Source organism: Salvelinus namaycush, chromosome 37, assembly GCF_016432855.1.
Source record: "Salvelinus namaycush isolate Seneca chromosome 37, SaNama_1.0, whole genome shotgun sequence".
Lineage (NCBI taxonomy): Eukaryota > Metazoa > Chordata > Actinopteri > Salmoniformes > Salmonidae > Salvelinus > Salvelinus namaycush.
The window spans coordinates 14,460,427-14,484,634 of NC_052343.1; the positions used below are offsets into that span (position 1 = coordinate 14,460,427).

The window sequence follows — 24,208 nt, forward strand, 5'->3', positions numbered from 1 at the left end:
TTTCATTGCAAAACAACTGTTTGGACTAATTATTACACCCCTGATGTTCTCCTCCATTGATCATGAATCCTTTGACAATGAGATTGACGTGGTTTTACCATACACAAACAGACTCCTTCAGTCTGAAGGGCCTGCAGAAGGCCTGGGCCCAGAACTTGGCCCAAACTCATTTGAAATGTTGTAGCAGATCCAGGAAGACAACAATGTATGTGCATTTCTCTTGTGCTTGTGTCAAAAATGTGTCCTTTATACACACTGTACAAGGACAATATACTGTATAGTCATTATACATGAGGCCAAAGCTTTGTTACGTTGGTGGCAGAAGTGGAATTGTGACCATGACAACCATCACTCCTGAAGTCCTATGAAGGACTAGTTAGTGAGTCAGTGTTGACATGCTTTTCAATAGGGGAGAGTTGTGTAACAACTGCAACCCACCATCCAATGGATCCTGTTCCAGAACAAGTTCACAACCCTTTTGAGTCCCTACAGTACTATACTGTAGGTCAGGTCTCCATGATACTGATTGGTGTATCACGAAGCACACACCACTACCTCACCACTACTCTCTATATACCGTTACCCTGTACTACAGACCACATACCTCAGTAAGCACCCACAATGACTCACATGGATTACATGGCACAATAGCTAAGTCAAGACTCTCTCTCTCTCTTTAGTTGTCTTGTTACTGTTGCTCACTGGAGCTAATTGACAAGGACGGGCAAAAGGGTGATTGTTGGTGGTGTGCGTCACACATCTTTGCACTCGTCAACAAGACATCCATTTAATCAAATGTAATCTGTTTGACGGAGACAGAGCAACTCCTTGAAAGAGGAAGTTTAACTTTGAATTTGATTTACTGTATTTCTATAGAAATTATGTTACCCCAATTATCTGCAACAGCTTCACTCTTGCTGATCCTGGCGTTATTTGCCAGTCACCTGTCAAGTCAGATCAGTGTGATGGACAGAAAACAGGAAATGAAAGCTATGCAAGATGTTTGAAAACAGCAGAGGCAGCATTTAAAATGTGTGGGGATGGTTGTACTGTAAAGTACAACATTCTCTTGCTGTTGTACCTCCTGTGTTCAGTTAGCTATGATTCATCATTGGGAAGCACTGCTGATTACACAATCATAATCACTGTTACTATTATTATTATTCTGTTTATTATTGGTCAATGCATTCTTTTACAAGTTCGTTCCATTGTACTTCTGTCAGTAAAGAACATCGTTAAGGTCATAATTGCATAGCTGAAGCTTTTCTGACAGCTATGTGCCCTCTTTTTGCATTGTTTTGTTTAGCAGTTTCTATGGGGGTGCCACAGGGTTCAATTCTCGGGCCGACTCTTTTCTGTATACATCAATGATGTCGCTCTTGCTGCTGGTGATTCTCCTTTCCACCTCTACGCAGACGACATTCTGTATACATCTGGCCCTTCTTTGGACACTGCGTTAACTAACCTCCAGACGAGCTTCAATGCCATACAACGCTCTCTCCTTCCGTGGCCTCCAACTGCTTTTAAATGCTAGTAAAACTAAGTGCATGCTCTTCAACCGATCCCTGCCCGCCCGTCTAGCATCACTACTCTGGACGGTTCTGACTTAGAATATGTGGACAACTACAAATACCTAGGTGTCTGGCTAGACTGTAAACTCTCCTTCCAGAATCACATTAAGCATCTCCAATCCAAAATGAAATCGAGAAATCGGCTTCCTATTTCACAACAAAGCATCCTTCACTCATGCTGCCAAACATACCCTCAAAACTGACCATCCTACCGATCCTCGACTTCGGTGATGTCATTTACAAAATAGCCTCCAACACTCTACTCAACAAATTGGATGCAATCTATCACAGTGCCATCCGTTTTGTCACCAAAGCCCCATATACTACCCACCACTGCGACCTGTACGCTCTCGTTGGAAGGCCCTCGCTTCATACTCGTCGCCAAACCCACTGGCTCCAGGTCATCTACAAGTCTGCTAGGTAAAGCCCCGCCTTATCTCAGCTCACTGGTCACCATAACAGCACCCACCCGTAGCACGTGCTCCAGCAGGTACATCTCACTGGTCATCCCCAAAGCCAATTCCTCCTTTGGCCGTCTTTCCTTCCAGTTCTCTGCTGCTAATGACTGGAACAAACTGCAAAAATCACTGGAGCTGGAGACTCATATCTCCCTCACTAGCTTTAAGCACCAGCTGTCAGAGCAGCTTACAGATCACTGCACCTGTACATAGCCCATCTGTAAATAGCCCATTCAACTTCCCCATCCCCATACTGCATTTATTTATTTATCTTGTCCTTTGCACCCCAGTATCTCTACTTGCACATTCATCTTCTGCACATCTATCACTCCAGTGTTTAATTGCTATATTGTAATTACTTCGCCACCATGGCCTATTTATTGCCTCACTTCCCTTATCCTACCTCGTTTGAACACACTGTATATATACTTTTTCTACTGTATGTTTGTTTATTCCATGTGTAACTCTGTTGTTGTATGTGTCGAACTGCTTTGCTTTATCTTGGCCAGGTCGCAGTTGTAAATGAGAACTTGTTCTCAACTAGCCTACCTGGTTAAATAAAGGTTAAATAATTAATTAATTTAAAACATTGTTCTCTAGGCCTCTGTCTTTTGAAATGTATTTGACATATATTATTCAAGTGACTTTTGTGGGAACCCAACGGGCAACTTCCTCAAGTATGTTCATGCATTTCCTATAACAGCCATCACTATTGAAACAATGCACCTCTGTTTCCGATGCAGGGTAGTTCATCAGACTCCACCATGTAGAAACAAGGCAGGCTAATTGACACACAACAGTAAGGTTATTAATACCTGTGGAGCGAAACAATGGGACTTTGTAGAATGAAACATGGAACACGTACTACAGCTGCTTTTCAAAACAGCTTTTCTACCTCCATTCATTTGAATCAGTTTTTCATACACAAGCAGTATGAATAAGGTACTCTCAGATTGAAAATGAGTTATAGCATTTTGTTGCACCTCTGTCAAAAAGAAAGTAGAAAAGGAGAATGCCAGGAGAAGGAATCACAACTGTACTGAGTTCAAAACCGCTGCAAGAGGATGTATAGCATGTGTGGCGTAAACTGCCTAATACCCACCAGCCTCCTGTGGTAATGTCAGTTTCTGTTCTCAGTATGAACACTGTCCCTAGTAGGAAACTGCTACAGTCACCTACATGCACCCAGTTTAAGCATCTGCCAGTAGGAAGCATCCTGCAGCTTTTGAAGTTACAGCATCAAGACCAGCCATCGCTCCCATCTGTAAGAGAGCAGTCACACACAAGCAGTTCTCACTTCTACACCAAACACCCCACTTAATGGTTGTCTGTGTGTAACGGATGTGAAATGGCTAGCTAGTTAGCGGGTACGCGCTAATAGCATTTCAATCGGTTACGTCACTTGCTCTGAGACCTGAAGTAGGGTTTCCCCTTGCTCTGCAAGAGCCGCGGCTTTTGTGGAGCGATGGGTAACGACGCTTCGTGGGTGACTGTTGTTGTGTGCAGAGGGTCCCTGGTTCGCGCCCGAGGTCGGGGCGAGGGGACGTACTAAAGTTGTACTGTTACATGTGCATTTATTGCATGTTGTTCACAGACAAAGTGGTCTAGCTTCCCCGCTGATCACACCCCCAACCTGAGCAAGTACATCATGCTTTCTTAGTGGCGTTAACCTGCCACATCCCACTGGCAGCTAGCTTAATCGATACCTCTTTCCTCTTCCTCCACCCCATGAGTCTTTGGTTGCTGACCTGCCAGTGTTATAGGCCGGCTGGACATCAGTCCTGATGGCTCCCAGTCTGATTGTCTGTCATAGGTTTTAAGCAATCAATACTTATTTTTCTGAAGATGTTGTACACATTTTTTTTGCCATGTAGGGGCTGAATCCCCCCCAGCTTAGACCATTAGGTTTAGTTTGGTCCCAGTCAATATCCTTGACATCATTTGAGTAAGAAAATTCTTAAGATGTATAACTACCACAAGTTTATACTGGCCTGATAAAGGAGTCAATCTATAACACCATCTGCAACATTATCACAAAAATCTCAAGTATCAACGTACAAATACTAAACCTTCCAAGTTTCTCAATGGGATTAAAAATATATATTTTCTGTGAAGTCTCAGTAAAAATTCAATAGCACTGAAACGTCTCCCAGACAGAGGTCAAAGTTCAACAGCAGGTCAGAATCACAGCAAGGGCCAGGCTGCAGCCCTCTGCGGTTACCATGGGAACTGTACAGTGGTGATTAGCCAGGACCTGTAGTGAGCGGGATTTGGGCTGGACGGCGTATCGGAGGGATTTGGGCTGGACGGCGTATCGGAGGGATTTGGGCTGTACGGCGTATCGGATGGATTTGGGCTGTACGGCGTATCGGATGGATTTGGGCTGTACGGCGTATCGGAGGGATTTGGGCTGTACGGCGTATCGGAGGGATTTGGGCTGGACGGCGTATCGGAGGGATTTGGGCTGGACGGCGTATCGGAGGGATTTGGGCTGGACGGCGTATCGGAGGGATTTGGGCTGGACGGCGTATCGGAGGGATTTGGGCTGGACGGCGTATCGGAGGGATTTGGGCTGGACGGCGTATCGGAGGGATTTGGGCTGGACGGCGTATCGGAGGGATTTGGGCTGGACGGCGTATCGGAGGGATTTGGGCTGGACGGCGTATCGGAGGGATTTGGGCTGGACGGCGTATCGGAGGGATTTGGGCTGGACGGCGTATCGGAGGGATTTGGGCTGGACGGCGTATCGGAGGGATTTGGGCTGGACGGCGTATCGGAGGGATTTGGGCTGGACGGCGTATCGGAGGGATTTGGGCTGGACGGCGTATCGGAGGGATTTGGGCTGGACGGCGTATCGGAGGGATTTGGGCTGGACGGCGTATCGGAGGGATTTGGGCTGGACGGCGTATCGGAGGGATTTGGGCTGGACGGCGTATCGGAGGGATTTGGGCTGGACGGCGTATCGGAGGGATTTGGGCTGGACGGCGTATCGGAGGGATTTGGGCTGGACGGCGTATCGGAGGGATTTGGGCTGGACGGCGTATCGGAGGGATTTGGGCTGGACGGCGTATCGGAGGGATTTGGGCTGGACGGCGTATCGGAGGGATTTGGGCTGGACGGCGTATCGGAGGGATTTGGGCTGGACGGCGTATCGGAGGGATTTGGGCTGGACGGCGTATCGGAGGGATTTGGGCTGGACGGCGTATCGGAGGGATTTGGGCTGGACGGCGTATCGGAGGGATTTGGGCTGGACGGCGTATCGGAGGGATTTGGGCTGGACGGCGTATCGGAGGGATTTGGGCTGGACGGCGTATCGGAGGGATTTGGGCTGGACGGCGTATCGGAGGGATTTGGGCTGGACGGCGTATCGGAGGGATTTGGGCTGGACGGCGTATCGGAGGGATTTGGGCTGGACGGCGTATCGGAGGGATTTGGGCTGGACGGCGTATCGGAGGGATTTGGGCTGGACGGCGTATCGGAGGGATTTGGGCTGGACGGCGTATCGGAGGGATTTGGGCTGGACGGCGTATCGGAGGGATTTGGGCTGGACGGCGTATCGGAGGGATTTGGGCTGGACGGCGTATCGGAGGGATTTGGGCTGGACGGCGTATCGGAGGGATTTGGGCTGGACGGCGTATCGGAGGGATTTGGGCTGGACGGCGTATCGAAGGGATTTGGGCTGGACGGCGTATCGAAGGGATTTGGGCTGGACGGCGTATCGAAGGGATTTGGGCTGGACGGCGTATCGAAGGGATTTGGGCTGGACGGCGTATCGAAGGGATTTGGGCTGGATGGCGTATCGAAGGGATTTGGGCTGGATGGCGTATCGAAGGGATTTGGGCTGGATGGCGTATCGAAGGGATTTGGGCTGGATGGCGTATCGAAGGGATTTGGGCTGGATGGCGTATCGAAGGGATTTGGGCTGGATGGCGTATCGAAGGGATTTGGGCTGGATGGCGTATCGAAGGGATTTGGGCTGGAAGGCGTATCGAAGGGATTTGGGCTGGACGGTGTATCGGAGGGATTTGGGCTGGACGGTGTATCGAAGGGATTTGGGCTGGATGGTGTATCGAAGGGATTTGGGCTGGATGGCGTATCGAAGGGATTTGGGCTGGATGGCGTATCGAAGGGATTTGGGCTGGATGGCGTATCGAAGGGATTTGGGCTGGATGGCGTATCGAAGGGATTTGGGCTGGATGGCGTATCGAAGGGATTTGGGCTGGATGGTGTATCGAAGGGATTTGGGGGCATTTAACCAACTTTAACCTGAATGTTTTGATAGACCTGTACCTGCGGGGAGAGGGACAGTAAAATATTCAAAAATAAAAAAATTGCACTTGTTAGACAAGTTAAGCTTCATACATCATGTATTACTACAGGGAATGGGATTGGTAAATGTGACAAAACCATCCCTATAATCTTTACTTTATTTGACTTTATGTCAAGACACCACAGGCTTAGATGAGGACATCTTGATAATTCATCAGAAACGTATGAATGTAAGATGTCGAATAGATAAATGAAAGGACAGCTATGAACATGGCATCTTCAGAATGATTAAAATAGCTTTCAGAAATGCTTGGTGCATTTCTTTCTGAATGCTATTTTAAGCCTGGGAGAATTCCTCAACATTGTGAAAGAATTGGTTACAGCTGCACAATGCGGAGCCACAAGGAATTCTGTGATGCTCGGAATAGGAAGCAGTGGCTAATTCAATTCTACTACATAACTAAACGGGACTTGATCACTAATGTTAAGATATGCACAAGGAAAACAAAACTCTTCTCAGAATTTTCTGGGCTTCCCATTGAATCACTGGACAAACAGAGCTTGAAAACTGCACTGAGAGCAGTTTGGCTGCTGGATTATGGCATGATTGTTATGAGCACTACAGGCCATGTGACTATCAGGCAGCCTATGAGGTCATGGAGCAGTCAGTTCTCAGCTCCCCGAGAAGACTGTCTCCACCACCTAGCAAGCTCCCTCTAAACACCATGGTAAATAGTCATTCCCCTCTGAAGCCATGAGGACTTTTTCCAACAAGCCAAAGAAGACAAGACAGATTTTAGGCAATATGTTATTTATATTTTATACATATATATTTCAATTCAGAGAAAATTAGTATCTAACGATGATATGCTGTATTACATTCAGGTTTAAGCCCTTTAAAGACATTTTAAACGAGAATTTAAATGACAAGAAAAATCTAAATCTGAGAGAAGACAAAACGTCACCCGATAACAGTCGAGAGAACTTCAATTCCATGAGACTTGAGTGGTTAACAGACCACACCAGATAAACAGGCAAAGAAAACAAACTCAAAACAGTATGGTATGCTCTCTTTCAGAAATCTCACATTGTTCCCTCAGTTCTGTGTTCAGACATCATTTTTGCTTAATGGGTGTACAATGTTAAATATCAGGTTGTGTTGGTCCCCCTAGCTCACTCTCCTGAGGTGATATCATACAGGAAATCCAGTCCTGTCAGTCTACGGTCTCAGGGGCACTGTAGCTCTTGTTTACGACCTCTCTCCAGAGAAAGAGAGTAAAGTGCTGGTGTTTAATCCGGTCCATACATGAAGACGAGCACAAGAGACCTGAAACAGCGGCATTTGTATAACTACATAGTATACTGTACAAAACAAACCCCAAACACTATACAAATATACAAAATCAACAGGATTAAAACAAAGTCATTTCAAAATATTCATTAAGTGAGGTGAAAGAAGAAAAACAAACGTGTTGATTAAGAAAACTACAGATTATGGTAGGATTAGAGTTAATATAGATGTGCCCAATATCTATAAGTAGGATCAACAGCAAAACTTGCTTAAGTGAGTATAATGCTAAACCTTCAATAGAGTGAGTGATGTAGTATTTTGAGCATCTGCTTCTTCAACAATACAACCTGATAATCAGAGACAACAGGGTAGGAGATTTGTCTCATGTCTTATTGCTTGCCAAAGAGATGGACTTTTATAGGGTTCTACAGTTACTTCTTAGAAAAGCGAAACATTTTTTTAAAGGAAAGAAATTATCCCTTTTGCCAGTTCTGTCACTCTGAAACACACACACACACACACACACACACACACTTCTCAGGATAAACGTTCCATATTACACTGAAAGACTGCAAATTAGTTCCAAGTCTATGCCACCTGTGAACCTGACTGCTTAAGTGTAAAAACAAGTTGCTTTAAAAGGAGAGAAAGGATTCCCATGGAAACACAGGAAGATAAACTATGCCTAGACAAAGTGAATTAGATCTGTCTGGCCCAGAGTGTAAAACCTGAAATGGTTAGTGCATTTCACATTCGCTTCACAGCGTGAAAAAGTGATGGTGGTTGCGGGTAGGTCATTGTTGGTCCTCCAACAAGCCTTTCACATGTCAGCGTCAGCTGACACAGACTGTCCATACCTTATAGGGAAGCTCAGTTGGAAGAGGGACAAGGGGGGCAGGGATGGTCTCGGTTCCTCGGAAAGAAGTCGATGGTAGACACTTCCTGTACGTTATGCAATGATATCCCGTTCTCTGTGGTCAGGCAAGTTCAGTTCAGCTTTATTTTCTGACAGGTCAGGATACCCTGGAACTTTGAGGGCAGGTTAGGAAGCAGTCACATACTGAGGAGACCACAATAAGACAATGGGCTGATTTCCTGATCATCACAGGTCAAGTTTCTGCTCTCACAGCACTCTAGAGGCACTCAGTGGAAACTCCATCCAGAAACTTGCCAAATACTCTAGATGAACCAAAACCCATCTCCAACACTGGACAGTACTCTATAAAGCATGACAATATTTTTAGGTGCATGTTTTCTTCTATGATTTAGTAAAAAATATCTGAAGTAAAGCTTTCTAGCGCATCTACAGACACCGACACAATGATCACACAAACTTCTCCCTACAGCCATTATTCAGCTTAGGGTTATACCGACAGAACACAGCCTCAAAACACAAGTTACAGTACTAGGGTCTACTCTGATGCAATATCTCATTAAAACAGGCCTGCCCAGACAACTCACTTTCTCAGAAGGCACTGTGTGAAAATTAAGGTCTGTGTGAGGTACATTTTTGGGATGATTGACTATGTGCATTTCAAATACATGCTATTACAAGCTAAGCTGTGGAGAAAAACTCTTCAACTTCAAAACTGAAAGTTGGCCACCACTGTATGCTAAGACATATACACCTAGAGGAGCTTCACCATACAATCATAAAGCTTTAGCCGATTTGTCATTAGCAAATAACTACAAAAGACAAATCAACAGACAACAGATCAGACTGTTTACGTTTCTGGCTTTGATACTGTAATCATTTGAGAGGTTAGTTAAGGAGGGGTTATTTATGTTAGAAAATACTGAAGCAGTTACAAACCTAGAAAAAAAAGCACCTACAGGTATTTTACCTGAAATATTTAAAGGGGTAGGCAAGACTATGTAAAGTGTGACTGAATGCTAATCACCTCTCCCCGCAGAAATATCAGCATTGAGGCATGTACACACACCTCTTAAGGTTCATTGGTAAAAAAAAAACGGGGAAAAAAATTTATAAGGGGAAATGAAATCAAGAATGTAATTGAAGAGAGGATGACATTAGCAGAGGAGCTACATTACTCCTTGCATCATTCGCTCCTGTAGTGAGGTCCACTGTTTAATGGAGAACAAAGAAGATGGACTGTGGAGCATGCCATACAGGAACCAGACAATCTACAAATAGTCGGAGGGATATTTTTACCGAACTTACTACAATTCCCATCAGGCATTTCACTATATTATCGTTAAAAAACATTTATTTCAGCTAGAAGAAAAAAAGAGAATGTTTCTTCAAAACACTGCTGTCCAATGAATTAATCTTCCTACGGTATTTTTAAGCTGTGGAGGGATAAAAAAAAAAAAAACGATAATTATTAGTGGAATATTGCTAATTGATTACTAAAAGGGGAAAAGATGGAAGGCTGTCAGGAGGGCCTTCCTCAGTCACTGCTGTCCTCCTCATCTTCGTCGTCCGACACGTTGTTGAACTTTGACCCTGACCGGCTGTAGGAGTCCGAGCGTGGGCCTAAGCCCATCCCCCCTCCTGCGGAGGCCAGCTGCAGGTAACAGAACTCACACACACGCACCGGCTTGGATGACTGGCTGGGCAGCAGGAACTTCTTGTCAGAGCACGGGCCACAAACCACATAACCGCACTTGCGGCAGTGGTGGCGGCGGCTGAGGGGCGTGAACTTGATCTTCTGGCAGCGCATGCAGAGGGTGGCCTCTGAGTCTGGTATCCAGACGGCGGCGTGCTCGCCAGTCGGCGCCTTGCCGCTCTTCTCCAACAGGTCGCCCACGCACTTGCCGATGTGGCTCATCCACTCTGACTTCTCGGTAGCGGTGGCGGCGTAGACGGCGAAGGACTTGGTGGGTGTCTTGATGAGCCAGCCGTTCCGCAGGTCGCCCTCGTCAGCCACCGTGTCGATGGTGACGCTCTCCAGCGGGATGATGTGCTGCTTGTTGTACTTCTTCTTCTGGATGACAATGTTGCCGTACACCAGGATGTCGTTGAACAGGAAGAACTGGCGCGCCTTGGGCTTCTTGCGACACAGCTTGGTGAGCACACCCTCACCGATGAGTACGCGGCCCGGTATGACCAGTGGCTGGCCCGCCGCGCCGAAGCAGCCCTCGACTACCTGGATCCGCTTGGAGTTGGCCTCGCTGTTCGCCAGCCGGTCCACCATCTTAGCCTCGCCTGGCGCAAACAGAGAGAGCAGGGAGAGAGAGAAAACGATTGTGTTTTAATTTTTAGCAAATACCCCATTCAAACCTGCGATACAAAGATTGAAAGTGGGAAAAAAGTGTCATCCAGTTCATTGCATTATAAGAATATGAAAAGCGATATAGGAAATATATGGCAGGCAACACAGACACGTTTCAATAGAGAACTTCTAGCAAAATGTCTAGGCTAGGCCTCTCATTCAGTCAGCTGCTTTATTAACTTAAGACTCACTCAAAATTAGGATTTTTTTGTTGAACATCCTACTCCAAAATACATGAACATGTAATTATGTTATCTTCCTTTAAAATTCATCTGAAAATCAAGGAGTTTCATTTTCTCTCTTAAATCTCAATGACATCACCAGACCATTCTATATTAACCCAAAAAGTAATTTAACTAGCGTAACGTAACTCTTAGCTAACAATTATTACATACATCTATTAATAAGGTTGGCTAAAAGATAGTCAGAGGACGCAACATTGTATTTGTCCCATTATGGCAACTGTGAGAGCATGGGCAGTGCCATTGAGGCCATCTCCATTTTGAAGTAGTCAAATGTTCTTCCTCTACTACTTCTATGAGTTGGTAAACAAAGTGAAAGGGTGCATATTGCCACCTGAAGTGTGCTGTTTGAACAGGTATACATTTACTGCCACCTGCAGTTATGGAATGTTTTCACACAAGTATAATTCATTGGCTGATCCCTCCTGATGACCTGGATGGAATTATGTGGTCCTTCCTTTACTCATAGGAAGTCCCACCCTGCTAACTACTTCAAAATGGTGAAAGTCCTCAATAGCGCTGCCCATGCTAAAACGGACCCTTGGGCACTAGAATCCTCTCCCTCTCTATGGGTTGGCTACACTTCCAGGATTACAAATTACCTTGGAGGTTCTCGGACGAGCTGATGAAAATCTGAGGAAGATATGCAACTTGTTGTAACTTGCCACTCTGATCTTAAAAGCGTATCTCGGCAGAAATATGTATTTTTTCAGTGGCGGCACCGCTGCTAAATGATTATAGGGGAAACACTGCTTCAAGGAACGATAAACACACACACACAAATCGAGACGCAAACACTTAGTAATAATAACTCCCATCGTCCCCAAAAATAGATCTGGACAATCATTTTAATGAATGTTGATAGCTGCAGAATAATGGTGTCCACAGAAGATGGGTGTCAAAATCAGAAAGAGTTTAATATGGGTCTTAAAGGGATAGTTCACCGAAATTACTAAATTATGCACTGTAAGCAGTCGATGGAGAAGGTATGACAATCCATGCTTTGGTTTAGTTTGCCTGGCACGGTTTCCACATGCTAACATTGTAGCATTTAAGGCACAAATCCCACTCCAGTCATGGGACCGATAGCTTTTTTCACACGTCATATCCAAATCATCTGAAAGTATCTAACATTGATTGTAAAGCTCAATAATGTCACTTGTTGATGCTTTAAACATGAAGCACGAAAAACTCTAATACCAGTCCCATGACTTGGAAAATGTTGAAACAGAAACTAAATCAAAGCATGGATTGCTGTCATACCTTGTCTATAGACCGCTTACAGAGTAAGGAAACCAATATGTAATTTGTGTGAACTATCCCTTTAATGTACCAGTAGAGAATTGCACTGTGACATTATATTCTAACAGGTTCTGACATACCAGTAGAAAAACCAAGCTGCTCCTATCTAACTTTCCTAATGATGACAATCTCCGTTACTCACTCGCCTCCTTAACCTCGCTCTCTGCCCAGAAGACACCATCTCTGTCTCCCTCAACCTAATTCCCTCGCTCTCTCTATCCTGAGGACACTCACATCTGCAACTTCACAGAACCAGAAAGACCCATTTGCCCAAGAACACTAAGGTAACCTGCCTAAATGACTACCGACCCATAGCACTCATGTCTGTAGCCATGAAGTGCTTTGAAAGGCTGGTCATGGCTCACATCAACACCATTATCCCAGAAACCCTAGACCCACTCCAATTTGCATACCGCCTCAACAGATCCACAGATGATGCAATCACTATTGCACTCCACACTGCCCTATCCCACCTGGACAAAAGGAACACCAACGTGAGAATGCTAATCATTGTAGTGGAGCAGGTTGAGAGCTTCAAGTTCCTTAATGTCCACATTACCAACAAACTATCATCGTCCAAACACTCTTTAATTATTTGGTTTTTTTATTTTTTGTTTCTCTTTTTTACTTAACACATTTTTCTTAAAACTGCATTGTTGGTTAAGTGCTTGTAAGTAAGCATTTAACTCTAAGGTCTACACCTGTTGTATTCGGTGCATGTGACAAATACAATTTGATTTGTTCTGATCCTGCAGCTCATACTCCTGATTCCTCTCTATTCCAAAAGGTAGATGCTCCCCTCATCTCTCCCAATCTTTGGAGTGAATCCAAAACAAGATAAGCAAACACAGAAGTTTCTCTGCTTTGACCCAACTTCGAGCAAAGGCACTGAGTGGGAGCTTATAATTGTACATTCATATACACTGCCGTTCAAAAGATTGGGGTCACTTAGAAATGTCCTTGTTTTTTGAAACAAAAGCACATTTTTTGTCCATTAAATAACATCAACTTGATCAGAAACACAGTGTAGACATTGTTAATGTTGTAAATGACTATTGTAGCTGGAAACGGCAGATTTTTTATGGAATATCTACATAGGCGTACAGAAGCCCATTATCAGCAACCATCACTCGTGTTCCAATGGCACGCTGTGTTAGCTAATCCAAGTTAATCATTTTAAAAGGCTAATTGATCATTAGAAAACCCTTTTGCAATTATGTTAGCACAGCTGAAACTGTTGTGTTGTTTAAAGAAGCAATAAAACTGGTCTTCTTTAGACTAGTTGAGTATCTGAAGCATCAGCATTTGTGGGTTCGATTACAGGCTCAAACTGGCCAGAAACAAAGTACTTTCTTCTGAAACTCGTCAGTCTATTCTAGTTTTTAGAAATGAAGGCTATTCCATGCGAGAAATTGCAAAGAAACTGAAGATCTCGTACAACGCTGTGTACTACTTCCTTCAAAGAACAGCACAAACTGTCTCTAACCAGAATAGAAAGAGGAGTGGGAGGCCTCGGTGCACAACTGAGCAAGAATACAAGTACATTAGTGTCTAGTTTGAGAAACTGACGCCTCACAAGTCCTCAACTGGCAGCTTCATTAAATAGTACCCGCAAAACACCAGTCTCAACGTCAACAGGCGACCCTGGGATGCTTTTCTCTCAAAAACAAGGACATTTCTAAGTGTCCCCAAACTTTTGAACGGTATTTGTATGTCAAAGGTAATTGATGAGAAAGACGAAGGGCTGCGTTTGCCCTGTGGGCCTGGGGATGGTACCTTGCAAGAGGGACAGACTTCAGTTGTTTGAACTGGTGATGCACACATGCCTCTGATGCATACAATACTAAAGGCACATTATTTTTGATCACCACAATTTCAAATCAAGCATACAGATCGCATACACATAGCCTACTCAACTATGCCATGTCTTGATGTTGATACCAAGACAAATTCAAAACATAGGTAAACACACCTCTGGCAGATCTCTAATATGGAGTGGTTCCTAGCAACGCAATTTCATTCCAGGCCTGGTCCCACTGTTGCTGCTCTGGGATTGTGCTAATTAGCAGCAGAAGCTAAGACTAACATAAGCACTGGGGCGAGGCTACAGGCAGGGAGGGCACACGGGCTCACAATGATCTGTGCATTAGCCAACTAGCCCAGAGCGCTAACACTATTGACAACAGGTGATATGGAGCCATGGAGTATAGGGCCTTATGTGCCCCTGCCTGGGTGAGACATTGTTTAGAGACATATTAGCCCTGTTAGTGAGGCCTCACTGCCTACTGCCATGACGACAGGCTTCAGCTGCAGTCAAGAGGCAGATGAGATCTAGAGCCGGGCCTGAGAAAGAAAGAAAAGAAAGAGAAAAAAAAGAGATGAAGGATTGTGTCAGGGAAATGAATCATAGGGAGTTAGGTTAAGAGAACCTGTTATGGCTGCAAGGGGCAGTATTGAGTAGCCAGTTAAATAGTGCCCATTTCAAACGGCCTCGTACTCAATTCTTGCTCGTACAATATGCATATTATTATTACTATTGGATAGAAAACACTCTCTAGTTTCTAAAACCGTTTGAATTATTTCTCTGAGTGAAACAGAACTCATTCTGCAGCACTTTTCCTGACCAGGAAGTGGAATGTCAGAAATATATGCTCTGTTCAACTTCCTGCCTATACATGGTCATGATACGTAAGAGTCTACGTACACTTCATACGCCTTCCTCTGGGTGTCAAGAGGCTGTGAGAGAAGAAATTTTGTGTTTATCTTCATCTGAATTGGAATACAAGCTCTTTGTATGACGTGACCGTCATTTCCAGTACTCTGAAGCGCGCGACTTGGACAGTGGGATTGCCTTCTGTTTTGCTGCCGTTATGGACGACAACTATCTCCGGCTCGGATTTTATTTGATACATGTGACCATATCATCGTAACGTATGTTTTTTCAATATAGTTTAATCAGATTACTGAAATTTTTTCGGGAGTTTTGCCGTGTTCCGTTCTCTGACTTTGTTGTCGTTGGAGAGATCCGTGCCACTCGGCTAGGGTGCATGCTAAATGAAGAGGGATATTTGCCGTTCCAGATCAAAACAACGACTGTTCTGGACAAAGGACACCTTGTCCAACATTCTGACGGAAGATCACCAAAAGTAAGAAACATTTTATGATGCTATTTCTAATATCTGTCGTGCATGTGAACTGGTCGTGGGCGCCCAAGTGTTTCTGGCTATTGTGGCTACGCTAATATAGCGCTACATTTTGTTTTCGCTGTAAAACATTTAATAAATCGGAAATATTGTCTGGAATCACAAGATGCCTGTCTTTCAATTGCTGTACACTATGTATTTTTCAGAAATGTTTTATGATGAGTAATTAGGTATTTGACGTTGGTGTCTGTAAATATTATGGCTGCTTTCGGTGCAATTTCTGATTGTAGCTGAAATGTAAACTATGATTTATACCTGAAATATGCAAATTTTTCGAACAAAACATATGCTATACAATAAATATGTTATCAGACTGTCATCTGATGAAGTTTTTTCTTGGTTAGTGGCTATTTATTTCTTTATTTGGTCGAATTTGTGATAGCTACTGATGGAGTAAGAAACTGATGGAGTAAGAAAAGTGGTGTCTTTTGCTAACGTGGTTAGCTAATAGATTTACATATTTTGTCTTCCCTGTAAAACATTTTAAAAATCGGACATGTTGGCTTGATTCACAAGATGTGTACCTTTCATCTGGTGTCTTGGACTTGTTAATGTGTGAAAGTTAAATATTTAAAAAAAATATCTTTTGAATTTCGCGCCCTGCACTTGAGCTGGATGTTGTCATAAGTGTACCGGTGTCGGGCTGCAGCCCAAACAGGTTAAGAGAAAGATACAAGGTTAAGAGGAAGATACAAGGCTGCTTGCTCTCTTCATTGGTACTTAATGCCCAATAGAAAGAGAGAAGGCCTAAACCTTTCAACACGTCTGATTACAACAGATGATCTTATCCCCCGTGCATCCCGCAAAGGTGTTGTTAACATTTACGATAGCAAATTTAAATTTACCAAAAATAAAATGACGTTTTCGTCTTTTGAGCTTCTAGTCATGAAATCTATGCAGCCTACTCAATCACTTTTTATAGCTACTGTTTACAGGCCTCTTGGGCCATATACAGCAATCCTCACTGAGTTCCCTGAATTCCTATCGGGCCTTGTAGTCATAGCAGATAATATTCAAATTTTTGGTGATTTTAATATTCACATGGAAAGTCCTCAGACCCACTCCAAAAGGCTTTCGGAGCCATCATCGACTCAGTAGCTTGGAAAGACAGTACCGTGCAGTACCGAAGAGCCCTCACTGCTGCTCGATCATCCTATTTTTCCAACTTAATTGAGGAAAATAAGAACAATCCGAAATTTATTTTTGATACTGTCGCAAAGCTAACTAAAAAGCAGCATTCCCCAAGTGATGATGGCTTTCACTTCAGCAGTAATAAATTCATGAACTTCTTTGAGGAAAAGATCATGATCATTTGAAAGCAAATTATGGACTCCTCTTTAAATCTCCGTATTCCTCCAAAGCTCAGCTGTCCTGAGTCTGCACAACTCTGCCAGGACCTAGGATCAAGAGAGACACTTAAGTGTTTTAGTACTATATCTCTTGACACAATGATGAAAATAATCATGGCCTCTAAACCATCAAGCTGCATACTGGACCCTATTCCAACTAAACTACTGAAAGAGCTGCTTCCTGTGCTTGGCCGTCCTATGTTGAACATAATAAACGGCTCTCTATCCACCGGATGTGTACCAAACTCACTAAAAGTGGCAGTAATAAAACCTCTCTTGAAAAAGCCAAACCTTGACCCAGAAAATATAAGAAACTAAAATCGGCCTATATCGAATCTTCCATTCCTCCCAAAAATTTTAGAAAAAGCTGTTGCGCCGCAACTCACTGCCTTCCTGAAGACAAACAATGTATACGAAATGCTTCAGTCTGGTTTTAGACCCCATCATAGCACTGAGACTGCACTTGTGAAGGTGGTAAATTACCTTTTAAATGGCGTCAGACCGAGGCTCTGCATCTGTCCTCGTGCTCCTAGACCTTAGTGCTGCCTTTGATACCATCGATCACCACATTCTTTTGGAGAGATTGGAAACCAAAATTGGTCTACACGGACAAGTTCTGGCCTGGTTTAGATCTTATCTGTCGGAAAGATATCAGTTTGTCTCTGTGAATGGTTTGTCCTCTGACAAATCAACTGTACATTTCGGTGTTCCTCAAACTATTGTTTTCACTATATATTTTACCTCTTGGGGATGTAATTCGAAAACATAATGTTAACTTTCACTGCTATGCGGATGACACACAGCTGTACATTTCAATGAAACATGGTGAAGCCCCAAAATTGCCCTCGCTAGAAGCCTGTGTTTCAGACATAAGGAAGTGGATGGCTGCAAACTTTCTACTTTTAAACTCGGACAAAACAGAGATGCTTGTTCTAGGTCCCAAGAAACAAAGAGATCTTCTGTTGAATCTGACAATCTTGATGGTTGTAAAGTCGTCTCAAATAAAACTGTGAAGGACCTCGGCATTACTCTGGAACCTGATCTCTCTTTTGACGAACACATCAAGACTGTTTCAAGGACAGCTTTTTTCCATCTACGTAACATTGCAAAAATCAGAAACTTTCTGTCCAGAAATGATGCAGAAAAATGAATCCATGCTTTTGTTACTTCTAGGTTAGACTACTGCAATGCTCTACTTTCCGGCTACCCGGATAAAGCACTAAATAAACTTCAGTTAGTGCTAAATACAGCTGCTAGAATCCTGACTAGAACCAAACAATTTGATCATATTACTCCAGTGCTAGCCTCCCTACACTGGCTTCCTGGTAAGGCAAGGGCTGATTTCAAGGTTTTACTGCTAACCTACAAAGCATTACATGGGCTTGCTCCTACCTATCTTTCCGATTTGGTCCTGCCGTACATACCTACACGTACGCTACAGTCACAAGACGCAGGCCTCCTAATTGTCCCTAGAATTTCTAAGCAAACAGCTGGAGGCAGGGCTTTCTCCTATAGATCTCCATTTTTATGGAATGGCCTGCCTACCCATGTGAGAGACGCAGACTCGGTCTCAACTTTTAAGTCTTTACTTCAGTGGGTCATATGATTGAGTGTAGTCTGGCCCAGGAGTGTGAAGGTGAACGGAAAGGCTCTGGAGCAACGAACCGCCCTTGCTGTCTCTGCCTGGCCGGTTCCCCTCTCTCCACTGGGATTCTCGGCCTCTAACCCTATTACAGGGGCTGAGTCACTGGCTTAGTGGTGCTCTTTCATGCCGTCCCTAGGAGGGGTGCGTCACTTGAGTGGGTTGAGTCACTGACGTGATCTTCCTGTCTGGGTTGACGCCCCCCCCCCCCCCTTGGGTTGTGCCGTGGCGGAGATCTTTGTGGGCTATACTCGGCCTTGTCTCAGGATGGTAAGTTGGTGGTTGAAGATATCCCTATAGTGGTGTGGGGGCTGTGCTTTGGCAAAGTGGGTGGGGTTATATCCTGCCTGTTTGGCCCTGTCCGTGGGTATCATCGGATGGGGCCACAGTGTCTCCTGACCCCTCCTGTCTCAGCCAGTAGTTTATGTGTCGGGGGGCTAGGGTCAGTTTGTTATATCTGGAGTACTTCTCCTGTCTTATTCGGTGTCCTGTGTGAATTTAAGTACGCTCTCTCTAATTCTCTCTTTCTCTTTCTCTCTCTCGGAGGACCTGAGCCTTAGGACCATGCCTCAGGACTACCTGGCATGATGACTCCTTGCTGTCCCCAGTCCACCTGGCCGTGCTGCTGCTCCAGTTTCAACTGTTCTGCCTGTGGCTATGGAACCCTGACCTGTTCACCGGATGTGCTACCTGTCCCAAACCTGCTGTTTTCAACTCTCTAGAGACAGCAGGAGCAGTAGAGATACTCTGAATGATCGGCTACGAAAAGCCAACTGACATTTACTCCTGAGGTGCTGACTTGCTGCACCCTCGACAACTACTGTGATTATTATTATTTGACCATGCTGGTCATTTATGAACATTTGAACATCTTGGCCATGTTCTGTTATAATCTCCACCCGGCACAGCCAGAAGAGGACTGGCCACCCCTCATAGCCTGGTTCCTCTCTAGGTTTCTTCCTAGGTTTTGGCCTTTCTAGGGAGTTTTTCCTAGCCACCGTGCTTCTACACCTGCATTGCTTGCTGTTTGGGGTTTTAGGCTGGGTTTCTGTACAGCACTTTGAGATATCAGCTGATGTACGAAGGGCTATATAAATACATTTGATTTGATTTGATCTTGATCACGTTACACTGTCAAAAAAAAATTCAATACTTTGCGGTGGTGAGGCTGCATGGCAGCATCGATTCAAACACCTACATGTAAATGGAAAAAGCATACGAGGGCGCTTTGACATTCAGCATTAAAGCGTGACGCTCTGCGCCCACCAGGTTAGGCGTGGTTGTTTTCATCTGAAGGGCCCAACATGTTGGGACAAAACCAACTGCCAATCCTGGTTGTGCCTGAACTACTGTGACTCACCTCTGCTTTGCAAAGTTAAACACAGAGTGGAGAGGGAGGCCTATACAATTTCAGAGAAAAGTGCTTCAGAGTGAGGCTAAAGATTTTGCATTAACTTTATACAGTAAGAGGCCTAACATGTCTTAGGCCTATAGTACATGTACTGCTTCAGTGGATTCAATATATTTAGTTCTGAAGATGCAGATTCCAGCTCTCATCCAAAATAACAGCATTATGACCTACAAGACATCAGTCTCACTTTCACCCCTCCTCCTCTTCAGTGTGACACGCAGTAAACAGATGGGGAAGACAGAAAAACATTCATGTCCTTTCAGCATAGCTCGGGTCATACACCACCTTCAGCACAACGGGTCAACCAGTGCACTGCCTGAAAGAGTAAGCACATACAGACTGAATTAACGTAGACATTTTAATACTACAGATGTACTGCTGCTGTCAAATAGGTAGGGTACACAGGGTCCACTACCTAGTAATCTCGGAAATCCATAACTAAAATCCCACGAAATTGCATCAGATGCTCGATTAAGTTCTGGGGGCTGACTAGCTAGAAAAGACACTAGAACGAGGAGGGGAAGCAGAGCTGTAGCTCCAACCCCCTCTCCTTGCAGGTTACAGGCAAGTTTATGGGCCAAATGTCCCCAATCTCTGAAATGTTAAAGATGAGCACACCTGTGAAATCGTGATTTGTCCAAATGATCAGTGACGAAAGAAAATACGCACTGGAACTAGGTAATTACTCGTTAGTCGTCGCATCAAACACGTGTGTATGTCCCCGAAAGATTTAGTACTGTTATTAATAATGACAGATGAAAGACTTGATTTCAAGAGTTCTATCAAAACTCAAACAAAAATAACATAGCAAAGAACTACCTAGCCAAAACACATACAGGATAACCACCCCCTCACACAAACCTGGACTCCGGTCAGACACCACGCAACAGGTAGCAACAACACTTGGGAGTGTGTAAGTTTGTCATTTGCTGATTGGTTGCTCTTGTGCCTCTTGACCCTGAGTGGACGTACAAGTTAGCAAATGGCAGAGGGTCACCAGGTTGAAGAATGTGCCAGGTAGCAGAGGGTAGCAAGGTGGTGAATACACCTCTATCCCAGCACCATGGGCTTCCCCATCACCAGCTGGTCCTTTCAAAACCTCATAAGCTTTCCCCTTCCATCAGCGACACCAGATCTTGGACAGGTTGGGAAAAAGGACAACCTTTTACAACGCACTCCTCATAGTTTTGGATGCTGGAGTAACAGGACTAAAGACTTAATTTTGAATGGCAGGGTTAGCTGACGCCAACACTTGTTGCTATAGCCTAACTCAGGTTACGGGAGAAGCAGGAGCTAAAGATAAACCCATGATTAATAGTTTATGAGTAGTGATGCACCGATATGACATTTTTGGCTGATACCGATATCCAATATTTTCCTTGCCAAAGAAAATGATACCAATATTAAAAATTACTGTGGCCTTTTAAGCATTCTAGTACAGTTAAAAAGTTAACATACACAAGCAGCGGTCTAAGGCACTGCATCTCAGTGCAAGAGGCGTTACTACAGTCCCTGGTTCGAATCCAGGCCGTATCACATCCGGCAGTGATTGGAAGTTCCATAGGGCGGCGCACAATTGGCCCAGCGTCGTCCGGGTTTGGCCGGGGTGGGCCGTCATTGTAAATTAGAATTTGTTCTTGACTGACTTGCCAAGTTAAATAAAGGTTATACACACACCAAAAAGTTATTTTGTTGGCATTTACGTATGTCCCCATTTCCAGTAAAACATAATCAAAACCTATTTCTTTCACTTGCTTGCTGTGCTGTTTCGTTGTTCATTTGTTCAGTCTTTTCATTCTCAACCAGGATTTCTATGGAAAGCCATTTGGGTCTTTGCGTGTCAAAAAATATACTATTTAACACTATTTTATGTGTCAAAGAAGTTTGTTGACCAATCAGGGCCTGAATATGACTGCACGTCACATAATAATTTAACGTGTTCATTATTTATTTTTTTACATAGTTATTACACATTGATTACACTATCACTCGTATTTCATATGTCACAACGATACGTATGCTATGATGCTGGTAAAGTTGTCTAGCGCACCTACAGTGCTGGTCATAAAAAAAAGCTAGCTAGCTCATGGATGCAAACAATGTTCTTCCCCAAAAATGACAATCTGTTTCAGTAGCTATAGTTAGCTAGCTAACTATATTGCTAGGTGTCATCTAAAATAACCCTAATTTATAAAACAGTTCTTATTTGATTAAATGGTGGTCGGACCCATCTATGTGAAGCTAGCCACAATAAGGATTAGCCACAATAGCGGACTTCGTGGTTAGCCTTCAAAATAATAGTATAATTCTACTATTTGTATTCATTTGCATCACTGTCAATGACATACTTTAATTTTTAAGGCAAACTGCAAATTCCACTATTGTGCTTAATCCTTATTGTGGCTAGCTTCACAACACATAACCCGGTCCGGTCGAGCCTCACTAGCCAGATGAAGCTAGCTGGCTGCTTATAACGTCAACCCTGTTGCCCAAAGCTAAGTAGCTGGCTAGCTATTTATTTTCATGAACTGAAGTACAAAATCAATAAGCGAACAACAATACTTACTCACACGGATTCCTAAATCATTGCTAAGAATAATGAAAATGACTGCAGTTTCTACTGGTCGTTGTTTTCAGGCTGCGTTGTATTGGTACTAGCTAGGTACCAAGCTAAAGTTACCTACCCCAGAAGTTGCGGTCAAACAAATAATGCTTTATTACCAACACGGTATTGTAAACACATCGTTCGTGGCCGGTGTTTGCTGACTTTTTTGTACAGCTTTGACAGTGCTACTGTATCATTTTTGACACGCAAAGACCCAAACGGCGTTCCATAGTATGCTATTAGCTTCTTGACATACATTGACGCTATTACATTGTAACTCCGGTAGGGCAACATCTGAAAAATAGAGCTTTTGGTAGTGTTAACCGGTGCTCGACCAGTCGGCGAACAGTTGATTTTCAAGGGCAACGAATTCCATTATCTTAGCTTTAATAGATTTTGCCTTTGAGTTGTCTCGCTGAAATTTTGTTACTCTTTCAAATGACTGTTTGACAGCTCGATCCACACAGCAGACATTGTGGGCTAGTTCAGGAATGCTGTGTTGCACATATAGCGCAAAACTTTACGTGGCGTCATTATGTCTAGAGGTCGACCGATTAATTAGGGCCGATTTCAAGTTTTCATAACAATCGGAAATCTGTGTTTTTGGTCACCGATTTGGCCGATTTTTATTTTATTTTAACACCTTTATTTAATCTTTATTTAACTAGGCAAGTCAGTTAGGAACACATTCTTATTTTCAATGACGGCCTAGGAACGGTGGGTTAACTGCCTTGTTCAGGGGCAGAACGACAGATTTTTACCTTGTCAGCTCGGGGATTCAATCTTGCAACCTTACAGTTAACTAGTCCAACGCTCTAACCACCTGCCTCTCTTGCACTCCACGAGAAGCCTGCCTGTGGGCCTCCCGGGTGGCGCAGTGGTCTAGGGCACTGCATCGCAGTGCTAACTGCGCCACCAGAGTCTCTGGGTTCGCGCCCAGGCTCTGTCGCAGCCGGCCGCGACCGGGAGGTCCATGGGGCGACGCACAATTGGGCTAGCGTCGTCCGGGTTAGGGAGGGTTTGGCCGGTAGGGATATCCTTGTCTCATCGCGCTCCAGCGACTCCTGTGGCGGGCCGGGCGCAGTGCGCGCTAACCAAGGGGGCCAGGTGCACGGTGTTTCCTCCGACACATTGGTGCGGCTGGCTTCCGGGTTGGAGGCGCGCTGTGTTAAAGAAGCAGTGCGGCTTGGTTGGGTTGTGCTTCGGAGGACGCATGGCTTTCGACCTTCGTCTCTCCCGAGCCCGTACGGGAGTTGTAGCGATGAGACAAGATAGTAATTACTAGCGATTGGATACCACGAAAATTGGGGAGAAAAGGGGATAAAAATTTATTTAAAAAAAAAAAAAAAAAAAAAAAAAAGAGAAGCCTGCCTGTTACGCGAATGCAGTAGAAGCCAAGGTAAGTTGCTAGCTAGCATTAAACTTATCTTATAAAAAACAATCAATCAATCATAATCACTAGTTAAACTAGTAATATCATCAACCATGTGTAGTTAACTAGCGTGTCCTGCGTTGCATATAATCGATGCGGTGCGTATTCGCGAAAAATTGATTAAATTGATTTTATTTATGTATTATATTACGTTAAAATAAAAGTGTTCATTGTTCATTCAGTATTGTTGTAATTGT

At 44.1% G+C, this 24,208-nt stretch overlaps 1 protein-coding gene across 3 annotated transcripts in view; it reads right to left on the bottom strand.

Annotated features, from left to right (window-relative positions):
• Window positions 1–7,092: 7,092 nt before the first annotated feature.
• LOC120030887 (pleckstrin homology domain-containing family F member 2) overlaps window positions 7,093–24,208 on the bottom strand; it is a 33,475-nt gene continuing 16,359 nt past the window's right edge. For 2 of the 3 annotated variants that reach the window (XM_038976392.1, XM_038976391.1), the window contains exon 2: window positions 7,093–10,758. In XM_038976392.1, coding sequence (XP_038832320.1) covers window positions 10,001–10,747 — 747 coding nt within the window. In that variant the 5' untranslated portion in view covers window positions 10,748–10,758 and the 3' untranslated portion in view covers window positions 7,093–10,000. The remainder of the gene's footprint in view (window positions 10,759–24,208) is intronic. The other variant, XR_005473700.1, reaches the window with a different exon arrangement.